Source organism: Bombina bombina, chromosome 4 (assembly GCF_027579735.1).
Source record: "Bombina bombina isolate aBomBom1 chromosome 4, aBomBom1.pri, whole genome shotgun sequence".
NCBI classification, from domain to species: Eukaryota; Metazoa; Chordata; class Amphibia; order Anura; family Bombinatoridae; genus Bombina; species Bombina bombina.
The window spans coordinates 230,894,129-230,915,697 of NC_069502.1; the positions used below are offsets into that span (position 1 = coordinate 230,894,129).

A 21,569-nucleotide genomic window follows, 5' to 3' on the forward strand; every position below is an offset into this window, starting at 1 on the left:
ACAAGCACTGTACTCTGAGGGGAACCAGGCTTCAACAGACTGAAACCCAATTTCTTTGAAGAATCAAATGCACATCTTCACTATTCAACCACCTCCAGCGGAGACCAAGTTAAAAACTAAGGTATGTGTGAGGGGTTTTATAAAGCTCTCAGGGTTTGGGAATCTTTGCTCCTCCAAGTGGTAGAGAAGAATAATTCCCAAGAGTAATGGATCGTGAACTCTCATCACCTGTATGAAAGAAAGGGATATCCATGTTTGTAATCAAGAAATTGTAAGTCCTGGTAAGCATGAATGACCCCAGCCAAATGCCTATTGAGTCTAATGGCATTACATTAGGTTAAGTTTCAAAGAGAGCGAAAGGGAGATATAAAATCAGATATTTACATGAAAAACAGAATTTATGTTTACCTGATAAATTACTTTCTCCAACGGTGTGTCCGGTCCACGGCGTCATCCTTACTTGTGGGATATTCTCTTCCCCAACAGGAAATGGCAAAGAGCCCAGCAAAGCTGGTCACATGATCCCTCCTAGGCTCCGCCTACCCCAGTCATTCGACCGACGTTAAGGAGGAATATTTGCATAGGAGAAACCATATGTTACCGTGGTGACTGTAGTTAAAGAAAATAAATTATCAGACCTGATTAAAAAAACCAGGGCGGGCCGTGGACCGGACACACCGTTGGAGAAAGTAATTTATCAGGTAAACATAAATTCTGTTTTCTCCAACATAGGTGTGTCCGGTCCACGGCGTCATCCTTACTTGTGGGAACCAATACCAAAGCTTTAGGACACGGATGAAGGGAGGGAGCAAATCAGGTCACCTAAATGGAAGGCACCACGGCTTGCAAAACCTTTCTCCCAAAAATAGCCTCAGAAGAAGCAAAAGTATCAAATTTGTAAAATTTAGTAAAAGTGTGCAGTGAAGACCAAGTCGCTGCCTAACATATCTGATCAACAGAAGCCTCGTTCTTGAAGGCCCATGTGGAAGCCACAGCCCTAGTGGAGTGAGCTGTGATTCTTTCAGGAGGCTGCCGTCCGGCAGTCTCATAAGCCAATCGGATAATGCTTTTAATCCAGAAGGAGAGAGAGGTAGAATTTGCTCTTTAACCTCTCCGTTTACCAGAATAAACAACAAACAAAGACGAAGTTTGTCTGAAATCCTTAGTAGCTGCTAAGTAAAATTTGAGAGCACGAACTACATCCAAGTTGTGCAACAAACGTTCCATCTTTGAAACTGGATTAGGACACAAAGAAGGCACAACTATCTCCTGGTTAATGTTTTTGTTAGAAACAACTTTTGGAAGAAAACCAGGTTTAGTACGCAAAACCACCTTATCTGCATGGAACCCCAGATAAGGAGAAGAACACTGCAGAGCAGATAATTCTGAAACTCTTCTAGCAGAAGAAATTGCAACCAAAAACAAAACTTTCCAAGATAATAACTTAATATCAACGGAATGTAAGGGTTCAAACGGAACCCCCTGAAGAACTGAAAGAACTAGGTTGAGACTCCAAGGAGGAGTCAAAGGTTTGATTCTAACCAGAGCCTGAACAAAGGCTAGAACATCTGGCACAGCTGCCAGCTTTTTGTGAAGTAACACAGACAAGGCAGAAATCTGTCCCATCAAGGAACTTGCAGATAATCCTTTTTCCAATCCTTCTCGAAGGAAGGATAGACTCTTAGGAATCTTAACCTTGTCCCAAGGGAATCCTGTAGATTCACACCAACAGATATATTTTTCCCAAAATATGTGGTAAATTTTTCTGGTTACAGGCTTTCAGGCCTGAACAAGAGTATCAATAACAGAATCTGAGAACCCTCGCTTTGATAAGATCAAGCGTTCAATCTCCAAGCAGTCAGCTGGAGTGGGTCGAACGGACCTAGAACAAGAAGGTCTCGTCTCAAAGGTAGCTTCCATGGTGGAGCCGATGACATATTCACCAGATCTGCATACCAAGTCCTGCGTGGCCACGCAGGAGCTATCAAGATCACCGACGCCCTCTCCTTTGATCCTGGCTACCAGCCTGGGGATGAGAGGAAACGGCGGGAACACATAAGCTAGTTTGAAGGTCCAAGGTGCTACTAGTGCATCCACTAGAGCCGCCTTGGGATCCCTGGATCTGGACCCGTAGTAAGGAACTCTGAAGTTCTGACGAGAGGCCATCAGATCCACGTCTGGAATGCCCCACGGTTGAGTGACTTGGGCAAAGATTTCCGGATGGAGTTCCCACTCCCCCGGATGCAATGTCTGACGACTCAGAAAAACCGCTTCCCAACTTTCCACTCCTGGGATGTGGATAGCAGACAGGTGGCAGGAGTGAGACTCCGCCCATAGAATGATTTTGGTCACTTCTTCCATCGCTAGGGAACTCCTAGTTCCCCCCTGATGGTTGATGTACGCAACAGTTGTCATGTCGTCTTGATCGAAACCGTATGAACTTGGCCCTCGCTAGCTGAGGCCAAGCTTTGAGAGCATTGAATATCGCTCTCAGTTCCAGAATATTTATCGGTAGAAGAGATTCTACCCGAGACCAAAGACCCTGAGCTTTCAGGGATCCCCAGACCGCGCCCCAGCCCATCAGACTGGCGTCGGTCGTGACAATGACCCACTCTGGTCTGCGGAAGGTCATCCCTTGTGACAGGTTGTCCAGGGACAGCCACCAACGGAGTGAGTCTCTGGTCTTCTGATTTACTTGTATCTTCGGAGACAAGTCTGAATAGTCCCCATTCCACTGACTGAGCATGAACAGTTGTAATGGTCTTAGATGAATGCGCACAAAAGGAACTATGTCCATTGCCGCTACCATCAAACCTATCACTTCCATGCACTGCGCTATGGAAGGAAGAGGAACGGAATGAAGTATCCGACAAGAGTCTAGAAGTTTTGTTTTTCTGGCTTCTGTCAGAAAAATCCTCATTTCTAAGGAGTCTATTATAGTTCCCAAGAAGGGAACCCTTGTTGACGGAGATAGAGAACTCTTTTCCACGTTCACTTACCATCCGTGAGATCTGAGAAAGGCCAGGACAATGTCCATGTGAGCCTTTGCTTGAAGAAGGGACGACGCTCGAATCAGAATGTCGTCCAAGTAAGGTACTACAGCAATGCCCCTTGGTCTTAGCACCGCCAGAAGGGACCCTAGTACCTATGAGAAAATCCTAGGAGCAGTGGCTAATCCGAAAGAAAACGCCACGAACTGGAAATGCTTGTCCAGGAATGCAAACCTTAGGAACCGATGAAGTTCCTTGTGGATAGGAATATGTAGATAAGCATCCTTTAAATCCACCGTGGTCATGAATTGACCGTCCTGGAAGGAAGGAATTGTTCGAATGGTTTCCATCTTGAACGATGGAACCTTGAGAAACTTGTTCAAGATCTTGAGATCTAAGATTGGTCTGAACGTTCCCTCTTTTTTGGGAACTATGAACAGATTGGAGTAGAACCCCATCCCTTGTTCTCCTAATGGAACAGGATGAATCACTCCCGTTTTTAGCAGGTCTTCTACACAATGTAAGAATGCCTGTCTTTTTATGTGGTCTGAAGACAACTGAGACCTGTGGAACCTCCCCCTTGGAGGAAGCCCCTTGAACTCCAGAGAATAATCTTGGGAGACTATTTCTAGCGCCCAAGGATCCAGAACATCTCTTGCCCAAGCCTGAGCGAAGAGAGAGAGTCTGCCCCCCACCAGATCCGGTCCCGGATCGGGGGCCCGCATTTCATGCTGTCTTGGTAGCAGTGGCAGGTTTCCTGGCCTGCTTTCCTTTGTTCCAGCCTTGCATAGGTCTCCAGGCTGGATTGGCTTGAGAAGTATTACCTTCCTGCTTAGAGGACGTAGCCCTTGAGAAATTTTTCCTGAATCTGAAATTTCTCCCTCAGACAAAACCTCCCTGGCCCCCTCAGACTGGTGTAGGGGCCCTTCAGAAACCATATCATCAGCGTTCTCATGCTCTACTTCTAAAACAGAGCAGTCGCGCTTTCGCTGATAAGTGGGCATATTGGCTAAAATGTTTTTGATAGAATTATCCATTACAGCCGTTAAATGTTGCATAGTAAGGAGTATTGGCGCACTAGATGTACTAGGGGCCTCCTGTATGGGCAAGACTGGTGTAGACGAAGGAGGGGATGATGCAGTACCATGCTTACTCCCCTCACTTGAGGAATCATCTTGGGCATCATTTTTACTAAATTTTTTATGACATAAAATACATATAGTTAAACGAGAAGGAACCTTGGTTTCCCCACAGTCAGAACACAATCTATCTGGTAGTTCAGACATGTTAAACAGGCATAAACTTGATAACAAAGCACAAAAAACGTTTTAAAATAAAACCGTTACTGTCACTTTAAATTTTAAACTAAACACACTTTATTACTGCAATTGCGAAAAAGTATGAAGGAATTGTTCAAAATTCACCAAAATTTCACCACAGTATCTTAAAGCCTTAAAAGTATTGCACACCAAATTTTGAAGCTTCAACCCTTAAAATAACGGAACCGGAGCCGTTTTTATATTTAACCCCTTTACAGTCCCTGGAATCTGCTTTGCTGAGACCCAACCAAGCCCAAAGGGGAATACGATACCAAATGATGCCTTCAGAAAGACTTTTCTATGTATCAGAGCTCCACACACATGCAGCTGCATGCCATGCTGTTCTCAAAAACAAGTGCGCCATACCGGCGCGAAAATGAGGCTCTGACAATGATTAGGGAAAGTCCCTAAAGAATAAGGTGTCTAAAACAGTGCCTGCCGATATAATCTTATCAAAATACCCAGATTAAATGATTCCTCAAGGCTAAATATGTGTTAATAATGAATCGATTTAGCCCAGAAAAAGTCTACAGTCTTAATAAGCCCTTGTGAAGCCCTTATTTACTATCTTAATAAACATGGCTTACCGGATCCCATAGGGAAAATGACAGCTTCCAGCATTACATCGTCTTGTTAGAATGTGTCATACCTCAAGCAGTAAGAGACTGCACACTGTTCCCCCAACTGAAGTTAATTGCTCTCAACAGTCCTGTGTGGAACAGCCATGGATTTTAGTTACGGTGCTAAAATCATTTTCCTCATACAAACAGAAATCTTCATCTCTTTTCTGTTTCTGAGTAAATAGTACATACCAGCACTATTTTAAAATAACAAACTCTTGATTGAATAATAAAAACTACAGTTAAACACTAAAAAACTCTAAGCCATCTCCGTGGAGATGTTGCCTGTACAACGGCAAAGAGAATGACTGGGGTAGGCGGAGCCTAGGAGGGATCATGTGACCAGCTTTGCTGGGCTCTTTGCCATTTCCTGTTGGGGAAGAGAATATCCCACAAGTAAGGATGACGCCGTGGACCGGACACACCTATGTTGGAGAAATGGCACACAGGGAAGAGAGTAAGATATCTGCATCTGACAGAATATGTATTACAGTTGAACTGAATCCTTTGGTAAGTCTGGGGTGCATTGGAGTTTTCACCTGATGTAAAGAAACAGGATGAACGTTGTGTATCCCTTGAAAGCTTACCCTCACATTACAAAATATGTAATCACATTGTAGACAGGCTTTTCAGATCATTGTGTATAAAGACAATTATTTGTGTGTACACAGATGCATATCTGTTTGCTAGAAATCACACACAGTTCAGTACTTTGTTTTCCAACACTTTATTTGGGTGCAGATTGTTTTTCAAGCAATAGTTTACAAAAAGGAAACACAAAATATTCTCCGTAAGAAAATAAAAGCAATTTAAATTAAAAAAAGACACACAATTATGCAATTCTTCAAATATAAACAAATTTAAATTTCTTAGTGAGATGATGCAGTAAAGTATTAAAAAGATAAGGCATGGTTTAATGTGGAAAAAACATCAAATAGAGGCAGCCTAGGAATCTGGCAAAGCACTTTTTTATTTTTTACAATTTTAACAAATGTATAATGGGCATTACTTTGTAATCCCCTATACTTTGTAATAATAGATTATTCATTTATTGTGCTCTTAAATCTATCAGTGATTCATAACCCTTCAGTGACTAAACAGTGGTTCAATATATTATATTTAATGGGTAACTATGAGAAGAGACTGGTACAATCCCTAGTGTCTACAATAGAGACTCCAGTGATGGGTATAATAAGGGTGTTTAGAAAATTAGGTAAACATTACACCAAAACAAAAAAAAACCTGCACTAAGTATTGGTCATCAAATTATTCCTAATTACCATAAAGGGTTACTCACCACTAACCATTTCTCTCTCACACATGGTAGAATCAATGAAAAAGTAAATAATTGAGCAGTGCCAGGTTCCGGCTTTGCTTAGATGTGGAGAATATTGGTACATGAAAAATACATTCATACATTTGAGGCAGCTTATTGCATTATATGTAATGATTTGTCTGTCCAACTATTCAGTTTCATAGCTGATTATCCTATGCAAATACAAAAATCTTTCATTGGCTTGTTCCAAATCATTATTCTTTAAACAAAGGCACAATTTCTTAATGAAAAGCAAACGTAAATGTCTAAGTGTGTGTCTTAAAAGAGGCAATGTTATTATGGAACTTTTAGGCCTGGATTAAATACACTTAAATTATAATAATAATTACAAAAGAATGAAGTTTTTTGTGCCAAGATTCTCTTTGGTGGATCTGCTGTGATGCACATTTTCCATTAATTTCTTTTTCTTTTAGTAACACTATTGATTAGTAAAAAGAAGGATTGGCAGTTCCTTTGTTTTTGTAGATGGTCCTTTTGTTCACCATAAATAGAAGAACTGTAAAAAGTTAACGCTTAAAGGGACATAAAACCCAATTTGTTCTTTTTTGATTCAGATGGAGGAGAATTATAAACAACTTTCCAGTTTACATCCATTATGTAATTCACTTAATTCTCATGGTATCCTTTGTTGAAGCAGCATCAATGCACTACTGGGAGCTAGCTGTGTGTACTGTGTGTACTATGTGAGCCAATATGATGAGGCATATATGTGCAGCCACTAATCAGCAGCTACTGAGTCTGCCTATGTATCCTTTTCAACAAAGGATATAAAAATAGAAGTAAATTGAAAAGCTTTATCTGAATCATGAAATAAAAAAATTGGTTTTATGTCCCAATCAGTGTATTGTGAGGACACTCACAATATAGGCTTGAATGTAAAAACATTATAAACTTTTCACCAAATATCTATTTACACTTAAGTAGTCTCTTATTATAAAAGTAAAATCTCTAAAATTAGCAAGTGCTAGCCACTATTGTAAGCAAATTACTGATATTTATATAAAACTCACCCAGCCCCTATGCTTACACATTGACTTTGCAGCATTCTCCACAAAACAAATTGTCAGCTGGATGGCATCATGAAATAGCTGGGTAGGGACAGTGGAATACATGAATTATTCTAACAGTTTCTGTTGTTTATAAATGTTACTTAAAGGGACAGGAAACCAAAAAAGTTTTTCTTCCCATGATAAACATCTTGTTAACCAATCACAAGTGACAAATGTGTGCAGGCACCAATCAGCAGATAGCCCCCACTAGTGTAGGATATGTGCATATTCTTTTTCAACAAGGGATACCAAGAGAACGAAGTACATTTGAAAATAGAAGTGTCTTAAAATTACATGCTCTGACACATGCAAGTTTCATTTTGACTTTCCTATCCCTTTAAGCACAAAATTATTGCTTAATTTAACAAATTGATTTAATGATAATGTGTGCACCAAACAGAAAAAAAAAAATATTTGTTTTAGCTGGGTCAGTAAAATCAGCCAGTGTGTTTTTAAGAGTCCAAAAGGTTTGATAACACAAAGAGCATTTAAGCTACCAAACTACCAGACTACATTTGCACACTACCAAAAAGTAAAACATTTTTGGGGACCAAACTGCATATGGAGTGTCACACTAGCAAGAGATCCACACAAAGAGAAGGCTATATTATTCAAAACATAGAACATAACTGGCAGAATTTGTGTGTGAGTAAGGATACCCCTTTAAAGATAAATAAAACGTCCGAGATAGTATATATTGTAAAATTAAAATGTGTATACTTATGTGCACTGGTAAATTTCTGATAAAAATGCAGTAGATCTTGTGGTTATGCAGTTAATTCTCAGGCCTCTTAGAAAACTGTAAAATAATTACATTGAACCCACTGAGAAAATTTTTTTTCAACGGTCCTCATTTCTCTTTGATCTTAAAGCATTGTAGATAAAATGTCTTTGAAATTTAAATCTGTTACAGCAATGGCGCATTTCTCAGCCAGGCTATATAGAAAACTGTGCATACAAAAAATAAAGAAATACAAGATCTTATGGTGTTTCATTCATTCCAAGGAAAAAAGAAATCAACAAGTCATTAAAAAGACACCAGTTTTTAGTCCAAGCCAAAAAAGCCCATAAACATATGCATTTTAAATGTCTATTTTAAATTGGTAAATCTCTAAACTTCATAAACTAAGTTATGGTAAATGTTCTTAGAAAGGAATGTTTATTTTCTGGTTTATAATTAAGGTTAAGATTGCAGTTGGATCTTTCCCTGTTTCATAAAATTTGGTTGAAACACTGTAGATGTTATAGGTTCTACAATGCATTGTGTACTCATGATGGCTTCAAGCCTATGTGCCCAAGAACTGCGCAATATATGGCAGAGTGAATTATTACCCAAGACATTGCATTTCACTGTTGGTGCTCTTATTGATTTTGACAGAAAAATATTTTTATAAAACAAATGTTTTCTTATTTCTTTCTAGGTAAATATATTTAACAGTGAGACATGTTTGTCACCTTGAACACAGTTCATAGGTTTGTTCTAGAACCTAACTGAAAGCAACAGATCTTGCTGCAGTAATGCTTCTCAATACAGAACACCAGGCAACAGATTGTGGATATTTACACAAGTTACCATCTAATCTCTATCCCTAATGGGGGGTGCAAGTTAAAAATGACTTACCTAGAAGAACAGAAATAAAAATAGTACCCTGTAATTTTATGATTGGCATGTGGCAATATGAAAACCCTCACTTATCTTAAATTCTCCATTATAATTACATTTATCATTTTATTACTTGACTAGTCTATTATGACAGAAAATAGTTTTACTACCTTATACCAGATAAAGTACAGTGCATTATAAATAATAGAGAACCCATTTGGTGCGAAGGAGCCAAAAGGTACATACTGCATGCCCAGATACCCAGAGTGCTTTAATTATTACTGGATATAATAACAGTGTTCTATGAAGAAAGCAGTACCGGCAAATTAATACTGGCAAAGCAAAGCTTGCCTGCTGAAGGCTGAAAACAAGATTAAGACAAATATTAAAAGAATAAAATATTAAATCATCTTTGGTCTCTAAACAATAAACGTCTGAAAGATTTTTTTTAATTTTTTAGCCAATGTATATTTCCCCCCAAAATAAAATAACATTGATCATGTAACTGATCATAAAGATAGTAAAACTAGATACAGTATGTATCTAAAACAAAAACATGTAATACACATAATCTGGCACAAACCAGATCGCTAAAGTGCTCTGAGTGGTCACGACAGAGGCAACAACCCAATATCCAGGCATCCTTATTCCAAGTGTTACTAATCAAGTATGCAGGGGAGTTCTATGCTCTGAGCAGAATACCTTGCTCATTTGCCAGAAAAAGCTTTTTCTCTATAAAAAAAATTGCTCAACTTACATACCTCATTATTAAATGCCAGGACTTTTAAAAGCAGCAATCCCTACAAATTTGGAGGCACACCAAAAAGGTTTTTTTTTTTTAATAATAAAAAAAAAAAAAAAAAAAGAACGCACAGAAGACATAAGAATTGTAGTGGTCATTAGCTTTTCTTAACCACTTACATTGTCCAGGTGGCCTACGTATCAAAGGATTCTAAGATGGAAAATTAAGTACCTCAACATTTTCATACATTGTAAAGGTCATATTAAAGCACTAAAGTCTACTGAGCTGCTTTTAAAAACGAAGTAAATTAGCTAATCATTTCAAATGTTTACAACCTCTGGTGTATTTTTGAAAATTAGAAGTATTATTCATTTTAGCCAGAGACTGCAAAGTAAACTTGATATAGATAATTTAAGAAGCCTGTTTTAGGCTGATGATTTTACACAAATATAAATATATGTTTTAATAAAAGAAATCTTTTGGCCAAGAACAAGAAGCAAAAGAAGAAGCAAATTTACAAAAACCAACAATAAATAACATTAAAAAGAAAAACATTTGTACCGTTTAGTTCATATCTAAAATTCTCTGATGTGTCCACTTTTTCATGGGATGGTCAAACCGGATGTTTATTTTGTGCAGTATTATTTAATATCCAAATAATTTCACTTTTATTTTATCAGCATGCACCCACAAACCTCTTGATTAAATTTTGGCTCCTGATATAAATGTTAAGAGGTTCGGGTGAATGATCATCTTGAGCTCTTAAAAGAAATTCCATCGTGTTTCGAGTAAATCAAATGTGGCAACTTCAACTTCTTAACAATGCAGCCCAAAATGGAGTAAAGACAGGGGAAGAAGTTACCTTGAAGTAGTGGAGCAATGAACAGGAGCAGCAGGCCTCTAAACCAAGACCAGGAATGAAAAGCACCGCCTGCAGTGGGAACGAAGTCAAATAAAACAGTCCTTATGGCTGGCATAAAACACAAGTGGAATATTGATTTTCTTGGTTATTTACAACCAGTTATCTCTGTCTGACTTACAACAGATAAGTTTCCTGCCAAGTCGTTACAAGAGCAAAGAGTTTCCTACTCCATGTCAGATATTAGTCAAGAATCTTCCTGCTGTTTTAAACTGTTCAACTGTCCTTTTCTAGTTTGTAAGACTGCTATGACCCCTTTCCGACAATTGGATTTTCTCTAAAAGAAGAAGCAAAAGAAAAGAAAATTTGATATATACATTTTGCAGGCCTGGTAATTATCTCAAGCACATTCTCAAAGCTTCTTGAATTAATCACAATATAACAGATACTTAAATACATTTTCACATTGCAAATTCTGGTAAAATTATTAGAAATATAAAATTCTCAATATCAAACAAGTGATGAATGAACCAAAATATTTATTTATTGAAAGGGTAGTAGACAGGGGCGTATATACAGTGGTTGCCACTGCAACCGGGCCCATCCTTTTAGGAAGCCCACAGCCATTGCTCTCACTAAACAGTGCAGGTCAGGGGTCAGGTCACATTCCATCTATTACTGCTTTCCTGTGTGCTATTATCTCTGCAAACTGAGGTGAGTGAGGTCGGAAAGTCAGAAAGGCAATACATGCAATCTTTTTAGCCCTTTCTTCTAGTTAATCCAGAGCATTTAGCATCCATAGCTGCTGTTTTCTAACTTGTAATCCATGGAGATGCTTCAAATGATTTAAAATAGTAGATATTGCTTACTAAATGATCATACTTTCAATGGGATTTTCTTAAGCAGCTGTTTTTATTGTGAATATGTTTGCCTGTGTGTTGTAGAGAGCCAGGGGCCACGCGGAGTGCTGGATAAGCAAGGCCAGCTCCCTGGATATTTAACGGCCTTCTGGTTATTATTAGAAGTTAGTAGGGTGGCCCTTGGCTTTCACCACAGCAGACTTTCCATTCTTAGCACGCCCGCTGGCCCTGATCTTCACAACAATGTAGCTCCCAGCGCTCAGCACAGCCCAAACTCGGGCAAGTATAGCAAAGCTACGGCCGTGCCCTGGTGGATGACACTATTGCACCTATTCCTAGGAAGTAGCATCACATTAGTTACTGCATAAGTAGTAGGGCTCTGATTTGTAATCTTAAATCATGGCACAAATTTTAAAGGGACAGCCAAGTCCAAAAAAACATTCATGATTTAAATAGGGAATGTAATTTTAAACAACTTTCCAATTTACTTTAGTCACCAATTTTGCTTTGTTCTCTTCGTATTCTTAGTTGAAAGCTAATTCTAGGAGGTTCATATGCTAATTTCTTAGACATTGAAGACTGCCACTAATCTTAATACATTTTGACCACTAGAGGGTATTAGTTCATGTGTTTCATATAGATAACATTGAGCTAATGCACGTGAAGTTACCCTGGAGCCAGCACCCATTGGCTAAAATGCATGTCTGTCAAAAGAACTGATATAAGGGGGCAGTCTGCAGAGGCATAGATACAAGGTAATCACAGAGGTAAAAAGTGTATTTCTATAACAATGTTGGGTATGCAAAACTGGGGAATGGGTAATTAAGGGATTATCTGGTGTTGACTGTCCCTTTAAAGATATAGTTTCCCCCCCAGAGGCATGCTATATTTAATTAGGGCTAATTTAACACATCTATATGTTTGCAGGTAGAAAAAAATAATTTATGTAAGAACTTACCTGATAAATTCTTTTCTTTCATATTGGCAAGAGTCCATGAGCTAGTGACATATGGGATATACAATCCTACCAGGAGGGGCAAAGTTTCCCAAACCTCAAAATGCCTATAAATACACCCCTCACCACACCCACAATTCAGTTTAACGAATAGCCAAGCAGTGGGGTGATAAAGAAAGGAGTAGAAAGCATCAACAAAGGAAATTTGGAAATAATTGTGCTTTATACAAAAAATCATAACCACCATAAAAAGGGTGGGCCTCATGGACTCTTGCCAATATGAAAGAAATGAATTTATCAGGTAAGTTCTTACATAAATTATGTTTTCTTTCATGTAATTGGCAAGAGTCCATGAGCTAGTGACATATGGGATATCAATACCCAAGATGTGGAGTCTTCCACTCAAGAGTCACTAGAGAGGGAGGGAATAAAAATAAAAACAGCCATATTCCGCTGAAAAAATTAATCCACAACCCAAAAAAATAAAATAAGTTTATTTCATTATTGAAAGAAAAAAACTTAAAACATCAGCAGAAGAATCAAACTGAAACAGCTGCCTGAAGAACTTTTCTACCAAAAACTGCTTCCGAAGAAGCAAATACATAAAAACGGTAGAATTTAGTAAATGTATGCAAAGAGGACCAAGTCGCCGCTTTGAAAATCTGATCAACTGAAGCTTCATTCTTAAAAGCCCACAAAGTGGAGACTGATCTAGTAGAATGAGCTGTAATTCTCTGAGGCAGGGCCTGACCCGACTCCAAATAAGCTTGATGAATCAAAAGTTTCAACCAAGAAGCCAAGGAAATAGCAGAAGCCTTCTGACCTTTCCTAGGACCAGAAAATAAAACAAATAGACTGGAAGTCTTCCTGAAATCTTTAGTAGCTTCCACATAATATTTCAAAGCTCTTACCACATCTAAAGAATGTAAGGATCTCTCCAAAGAATTCTTAGGATTAGGATATAAGGAAGGGACAACAATTTCTCTACTAATGTTGTTAAGAATTCACAACCTTAGGTAAAAATTGAAATGAAGTCCGCAAAACTGCCTTACCCTGATGAAAAATCAGAAAAGGAGACTCACAAGAAAGAGCAGATAGCTCAGAAACTCTTCTAGCAGAAGAGATAGCCAAAAGGAACAAAACTTTACAAGAAAGTAGTTTAATGTCCAAAGAATGCATAGGCTCAAATGGAGGAGCCTGTAAAGCCTTCAGAACCAAATTAAAACTCCAAGGAGGAGAAATTGATTTAATGACAGGCTTAATACAAACTAAAGCCTGTACAAAACAGTGAATATCAGGAAGTATAGCAATGTTTCTGTGAAATAAAACAGAAAGAGCAGAGATTTGACCTTTCAAGGAACTTGCAGACAAACCCTTATCCAAACCATCCTGAAGAAACTGTAAAATTCTAGGAATTCTAAAAGAATGCCAGGAGAATTTATGAGAGGAACACCATGAAATATAAGTCTTCCAAACTCTATAATAAATCTTTCTAGGGACAGATTTACGAGTTTGTAACATAGTATTAATCACTAAGTCAGAGAAACCTCTATGACTTAGAACTAAGCGTTTAATTTCCATACCTTCAAATTTAATGATTTGAGATCCTGATGGAAAAACGGACCTTGAGATAGTAGGTCCGGCCGTAACGGAAGTGGCCAAGGCGGGCAACTGGACATCCCAACCAGATCCGCATAACAAAACCTGTGTGGCCATGCTGGAGCCACCAGCAACACAAAAGACTGTTCCATGATGATTTTAGAGATCACACTTGGAAGGAGAACTAGAGGCGGGAAGATGTAAGCAGGATGATAACACCAAGGAAATGTAAGTGCATCCACTGCTTCCGCCTGGACATCCCTGGAACTGGACAAGTATCTGGAAAGTTTCTTGTTTAGATGAGAGGCCATGAGATCTATCTCTGGAAGACCCCACATCTGAACAATCTGAGAAAACACATCTGGATGGAGAGACCACTCCCCTGGATGTAAAGTCTGGCGGCTGAGATAATCCGCCTCCCAATTGTTTACACCTGGGATATGCACCGCAGAGATTAGACAGGAGCTGGATTCCGCCCAAGCAAGTATCCGAGATACTTCTTTCATAGCTTGGGGACTGTGAGTCCCACCCTGATGATTGACATAAGCCACAGTTGTGATATTGTCTGTCTGAAAACAAATGAACGTTCTCTCTTTAGCAGAGGCCAAAACTGAAGAGCCCTGAGAATTGCACGGAGTTCTAAAATATTTATTGGTAATCTCGCCTCTTGAGATTTCCAAACCCCTTGTGCTGTCAGAGATCCCCAAACAGCTCCCAAACCTGAAAGACTTGCATCTGTTGAGATCACAGTCCAGGTTGGCCGAACAAAAGAAGCCCCTTGAACCAAACGATGGTGATCATACCACATCATCCACCATGTCAGAGAGTGTCGTACATTGGGATTCAAGGATATTAATTGTGATATCTTTGTATAATCCCTGCACCATTGATTCAGCATGCAAAGCTGTAGAGGTCTCATGTGAAAACGAGCAAAGGGGATCGTGTCCGATGCTGCAGTCATGAGACCTAAAACTTCCATGCACATAGCCACTGAAGGGAATGACTGAGACTGAAGGTGCCGGCATGCTGCGGCCAATTTTAAACGTCTCTTGTCTGTTAAGAGACAGAGTCATGGACACTGAATCTATCTGGAAGCCTAAAAAGGTGACCCTTGTCTGAGGAATCAAGAAACTTTTTGGTAAATTGATCCTCCAACCATGTTTCCGAAGAAACAACACTAGCTGATTCGTGTGAGATTCTGCAGTATATAAAGACTGAGCTAGTACCAAGATATCGTCCAAATAAGGAAACACCGCAATACCCTGTTCTCTGATTACAGATAATAGGGCAGCCAGAACCTTTGAAAAGATCCTTGGAGCTGTTGCTAGGCCAAATGGAAGAGCAACAAATTGGTAATGCTTGTCTAGAAAAGAGAATCTCAGAAACTGATAGTGTTCTGGATGAATCGGAATATGAAGGTATGCATCCTGCAAGTCTATTGTGGACATATAATGTCCTTGCTGAACAAAAGGCAGAATAGTCCTTATAGTCACCATCTTGAAAGTTGGTACTCTTACTTAACGATTAAAATTTTCAGATCCAGAACTGGTCTGAATAAATTTTCTTTCTTTGGTACAATGAATAGGTTTGAATAAAACCCCAAACCTTGTTCCTGAGGAGGAACTGGCATGATTACCCCTGAAGACTCCAGGTCTGAAACACACTTCAGAAAAGCCAAAGCTTTTACTGGATTTACAGGGATGCGTGAGAGAAAAAATCTTCTCACAGGAGGTCTTACTTTGAATCCTATTCGATACCCTTAAGAGACAATGCTCTGAATACAATGATTTTGGACAGATTTTATCTAAAAATCCTTGAAAAACCTTAATCTGCCCCCTACCAGTTGAGCTGGAATGAGGGCCGCACCTTCATGCGGACTTAAGGGCAGACTTTGGCTTCCTATATGGCTTGGATTTATTCCAATTTGAGGAAGGCTTCCAATTGGAAGCAGATTCCTTGGGAGGAGGATTGAGTTTTTGTTCCTTATTCTGACGAAAGGAACGAAAACGGTTAGAAGCCTTAGATTTGCCCTTAGGTTTTTTTATCCTGAGGCAGAAAAACTCCTTTTCCTCCAGTGATAGTTGAAATAATAGAATCCAACTGAGAACCAAATAAATTATTACCTTGGAAAGAAAGAGATAGTAATCTGGATTTAGATGTCATATCATCATTCCAAGATTTAAGCCACAAAGCTCTTCTAGCTAATACAGCTAAAGACATGGATCTAACATCAGTTTTGATAATATCAAAAATGGCATCACAAATAAAATGATTAGCATGTTGCAGTAAGCGAGTAATGCTAGATATGTCAGGATCCAATTCTCGTTGCGCTAAATTCTCCAACCAAAAAGTTGAGGCAGCCGCAACATCAGCCAAAGAAATAGCAGGTCTGAGAAGATGACCTGAATATAAATAGGCCTTCCTTAGATAAGATTCAAGCTTCCTATCTAAAGGATCCTTAAAGCAAGTACTATCTTCCATAGGAATAGTGGTACGTTTAGCAAGAGTAGAAATAGCCCCATCAACTTTGGGGACTTTTTCCCAAAACTCTATAGATTTTTCTGGTAAAGGATACAATTTTTTAAACCTTGAAGAAGGAATAAAAGAAGTACCTGGCTTATTCCATTCCCTAGAAATCATATCAGAAATAGCCTCAGGAATAGGAAAAACCCCTGGGGAAACCACAGGATGTTTAAAAACAGCATTTAAACGTTTATTAGACTGAACGTCAATAGGACTGGTTACGTCAATATCCAAAGTAATTAACACTTCTTTTAATAAAGAACGCACTAATGACGCCGCCGTGTGAAAGGTCGAAGTTGCGTCATAAACTTATTTTTTCGCGCCAACTGAATTGTGGGTGTGGTGAGGGGTGTATTTATAGGCATTTTGAGGTTTGAGAAACTTTGCCCCTCCTGGTAGGATTGTATATCCCATATGTCACTAGCTCATGGACTCTTGCCAATTACATGAAAGAAATTATTACAAGTAAATCTAGATCTGTGCCAAGCTATTTACCGATAAATGAATATATGGAGTGAAAAGAAGCACCATAAAGAGCACTCGCTTACAGAGTGTACATACACCTAGAAGGCAAAGTTACATGAATGATACATCAAAAAACATAATTTACGTAAGAACTTACCTGATAACTTCATTTCTTTCATATTGGCAAGAGTCCATGAGCTAGTGACGTATGGGATATACAATCCTACCAGGAGGGGCAGTTTCCCAAACCTCAAAATGCCGATAAATACACCCCTCACCACACCCACAATTCAGTTTAACGAATAGCCAAGTAGTGGGGTGATAAAGAAAGGAGTAAAAAGCATCAACAAAAGAATTTGGAAATAATTGTGCTTTATACAAAAAAAATCATAACCACCATAAAAAAGGGTTGGGCCTCATGGACTCCTGCCAATAAGAAAGAAATTAATTAATCAGGTAAGTTCTTACATAAATTATGTTTTCTTTCATGTAATTGGCAAGAGTCCATGAACTAGTGACATATAGGATAGCAATACCCAAGAAGTGGAACTCCACGCAAGAGTCACTAGAGAGAGAGGGATAAAAATAAAAACAGCTGAAAAAAAAATTAATCCAGAACCCAAATATAAGTTTATTCTCATAAATAAAAGGAAAAGCTTAACTCATAAGCAGAAGAATCAAACTGAAACAGCTGCCTGAAGAACTTTTAAACTAAAAACTGCTTCCGAAGAAGCAAATGCATCAAAATGGTAGAATTTAGTCAATGTATGCAAAGACAACCAAGTTGCTGCTTTGCAAATCTGATCAACTGAAGCTTCAATCTAGTAGAATGAGCTGTAATTCTCTGAGGCGGGGCTTACCCGACTCTAAATAAGCTTGGTGAATCAAAAGCTTTAACCATGATGCCAAAGAAACGGCAGAAGCCTTCTGACCTTTCCTGGAACAAGAAAAGATAACAAATAGACTAGAAGTCTTCCTGAAATCTTTAGTAGCTTCAACATAATATTTCAGAGTTCTCACCACATCCAAAGAATGTAAAGAACTCTCCAAAGTATTCTTAGGATTAGGACACAAAGAAGGGACAACAATTTCTCTATTAATATTCCAACCACAAAGAGGCGCCAAAATGTGTATATCAGTAGTGTACAGACAGCGTGCACAGCAATTAGTCTAAGCACAGGGTACTCACACTTTGGACGAGCACACCAATGTGCTTGTAGAAGCGGGCTGGTTATTACAGCTAACCAGCTGGCTGTCTCCGGTCTTTTCACTCGAACCTCCCCAATCTGATCGTCTGGTAGTGACAAGCTCACCCAATGAGGATGTTAGGCAACGATGTTATAAAACTTAATACTTTATTTTAAAAGCACTGCAAATAAAGGCCTAGGAATCTTAGTTTTACTCCATGAGTAACCCTTGGATTCACACCAATAAAGATATTTACGCCATATCTTATGATAGATTTTTCTAGTGACAGGCTTTCGAGCCTGTATCAAAGTATCAATGACCGAATCAGAGAATCCTCGCTTAGATAGAATCAAGCGTTCAATCTCCAAGCAGTCAGCTGCAGAGAAATTAGATTTGGATGTTGGAAAGGTCCTTGAATGAGAAGGTCCTGTCTCAAAGGAAGTTTCCACGGTGGCAGAGAGGACATGTCCACTAGATCTGCATACCAAGTCCTGCGTGGCCATGCAGGTGCTATCAGGATTACTGAAGCTCTCTCCTGTCTGATTCGAGCAATCATACGTGGAAGGAGAGGAAATGGTGGAAACACATAAGCTAGGCTGAACTTCCAAGGCACTGCCAGGGCATCTATCAGTTCAGCCTGTGGATCCCTTGACCTGGATCCGTATCTCGGGAGCTTGGCATTCTGTCGAGACGCCATTAGATCCAACTCTGGTCTGCCCCAGCTGAGAATCAGTGAGGCAAATACCTCCAGATGGAGTTCCCACTCCCCCAGATGAAAAGTCTGACGACTTGGAAAATCCACTTCCCAATTTTCTACTCCTGGGATGTAGACTGCCGACAGATAACAAGAGTGGGTCTCCGCCCATCGGATTATCTTGGATACTTCTATCATCGCTAAGGAACTCCTTGTTCCCCCTGATGATTGGTATATACCACAGTCTTGATGTTGTCCGACTGGAACCTGATGAATTTGGCCGAAGCCAACTGAGGCCACGCCTGAAGCGCATTGAATATTGCTCTTAGTTCCAGAATATTGACTGGAAGCAGAGACTCCACCTGAGTCCAAACACCCTAAACCTTCAGGGAGTTCCAGACTGCACCCCAGCCCAAAAGTCTGGCATCCGTTGTCACTATCACCCACGAGGGTCTGCGGAAACAAGTCCCCTGGGACAGATGATCCGGCGACAACCACCAAAGAAGAGAGTCTCTGGTCTCTTGTTCCAGATTTATCTGAGGAGATAAATTTGCATAATCCCCATTCCACTGTACAGCATGCACAGCTGTAGTGGTCTGAGATGAAAGCAGCAAATGGAATTATATCCATTGCCGCTACCATTAATCCAATGACTTCCATGCACTGAGCCACTGATGGCCGATGAATGGACTGAAGTGCTCGGCAAGTATTCAGAATCTTTGTCTTTCTGACCATTGTCAGAAATATTTTCATGTCTACTGAGTCTATAAGAGTCCCCAAGAATGGAACCCTTGTCCGTGGAACTAATGAACTCTTTCTATGTTCATTTTCCAACCGTGAGATTTCAGGAAAGACAATACTATGTCAGTGTGAGATTTTGTCAATTGATAATTCTACGCCTGAATCAGAATATCGTCCAGATAAGGCGCTACTGCTATGCCCTGAGGTCTGAGAACTGCTAAAAGAGACCCTAGAACCTTTGTGAAAATTCTGGGTGCCGTGGCAAGACCGAAAGGAAGAGCCATAAACTGATGTTTGTCCAGGAAGGCAAACCTTAAGAACCGATGATGATCCATGTGAATAGGGATATGAAGGTATGCATCCTTCAAGTCCACGGTAGTCATATATTGACCCTCCTGAATCATTGGTAAGATTGTTCGCATAGTCTCCATTTTGAACGATGGGACTCTGAGAAATTTGTTTAGACACTTGAGATCTAAAATGGGTCTGAAAGTTCCTTCTTTTTTGGGAACTACAAAAAGATTTGAGTAAAACCCCTGTCCCTGTTCCGGCTTTGGAACAGGACAAATTACTCCCATGTTATAGAGGTCTTTTACACAGCGTAAGAACGTCTCTCTCTTTATCTGTTCTACAGAAACAGCAGCGGGCTTCTTGGATTGTTTACCTTTATTCCAAGTCTGGTTGGGTCTCCAGACTGACTTAGATTGAGCAAAATTCCCTTCCTGCTTTGTGGAGGAAGAAGCAGAGGGTCCTCCTTTATAGTTTCGAAAGGAACGAAAATTATTCTGTTTACCCCTCATTTTAACAGACTTATCCTGAGGTAGGGAATGGCCTTTACCTTCAGTAATGTCAGAAATGATCTCATTCAATTCATGCCCGAATAGGGTCCTACCTTTAAAAGGAATAGCCAAAAGCTTAGATTTTGATGACACATCAGCAGACAAAGATTTGAGCCATAACGCTCTACGCGCCAGAATGGCAAAACCTGCATTTTTTGCTGCTAATTTAGCAATTTGAAAAGCAGCATCAGTATTAAAAGAATTAGCTAGCTTGAGAGCCTTAATTCTATCCAGAATATCATCTAATGGAGTCTCAACCTTCAGAGACTCTTCTAGAGCTTCGAACCAAAAAGCTGCTGCAGTAGTTACTGGAACAATGCAAGCCGTAGGTTGTAAAAGAAAACCTTGATGAATAAATAATTTCTTTAAAAGACCCTCTAATTTTTTTATCCATAGGGTCTTTGAAAGCACAACTATCCTCAATAGGTATAGTTGTACGCTTAGCCAAAGTAGATATAGCTCCCTCCACCTTATGGACCGTTTGCAACAAGTCCTGAATGGTGTCTGATATGGGAAACATGTTCTTAAAAGTAGTAGGAGGAGAGAACGGTATACCTGGTCTATCCCATTCCTTTTTAAAACAATTTCCGAAATTCTCTTAGGAACCGGAAAAACATCAGTGTAAGTAGGCACCTCTAAATATTTGTCCATCTTACACAATTTCTCTAATGGAATTATAATAGGGTCACAATCATCCAGAGTCGCTAAAACCTCTCTAAGTAACAGACGTAGGTGTTCAAGCTTAAATTTAAATTACATAACGTCCGAATCTGTCTGAGGTAATATATTTCCTGGGTCTGAAAGTTCACCCTCAGACAGCAATTCCCTAACCCCCAACTCAGAACACTGTGAGGGAACATCGGAAATGGCTAATAAAGCATCAGAGGATTCTGTATTTACATTAATACCTGACCTACTGTGTTTACCCTGTAACACTGGTAATTTGGATAATACCTCTGTGAGAGTAGTTGACATAACTGCAGCCACTTCCTGCAGAGTAAAAGCATTAGACGCACTAGAAGTACTTGGCGTTGCTTGTGTGGGTGTTAAAGTTTGTGATACTTGGGGAGAGTTGGATGGCACATCCTGATTCTCTTCAGACTGAGAATCATCCTTAGGCATAATTTTTTTTACTTAAAATATGCTTCTAACATTGTAAGGCCCTTTCAGTACAAGAGGTACACAAC

The 21,569-nt window shown here is 39.4% G+C and overlaps 1 protein-coding gene across 1 annotated transcript in view; it reads right to left on the reverse strand.

The window, feature by feature from the left end:
* Window positions 1–5,640: 5,640 nt before the first annotated feature.
* RASA2 (RAS p21 protein activator 2) overlaps window positions 5,641–21,569 on the reverse strand; it is a gene marked incomplete in the record, with an annotated part of 722,923 nt that continues 706,994 nt past the window's right edge. Inside the window, 1 exon segment of the mRNA XM_053709823.1 lies at window positions 5,641–10,855. Within this exon segment, the coding sequence (XP_053565798.1) occupies window positions 10,825–10,855 (31 nt within the window).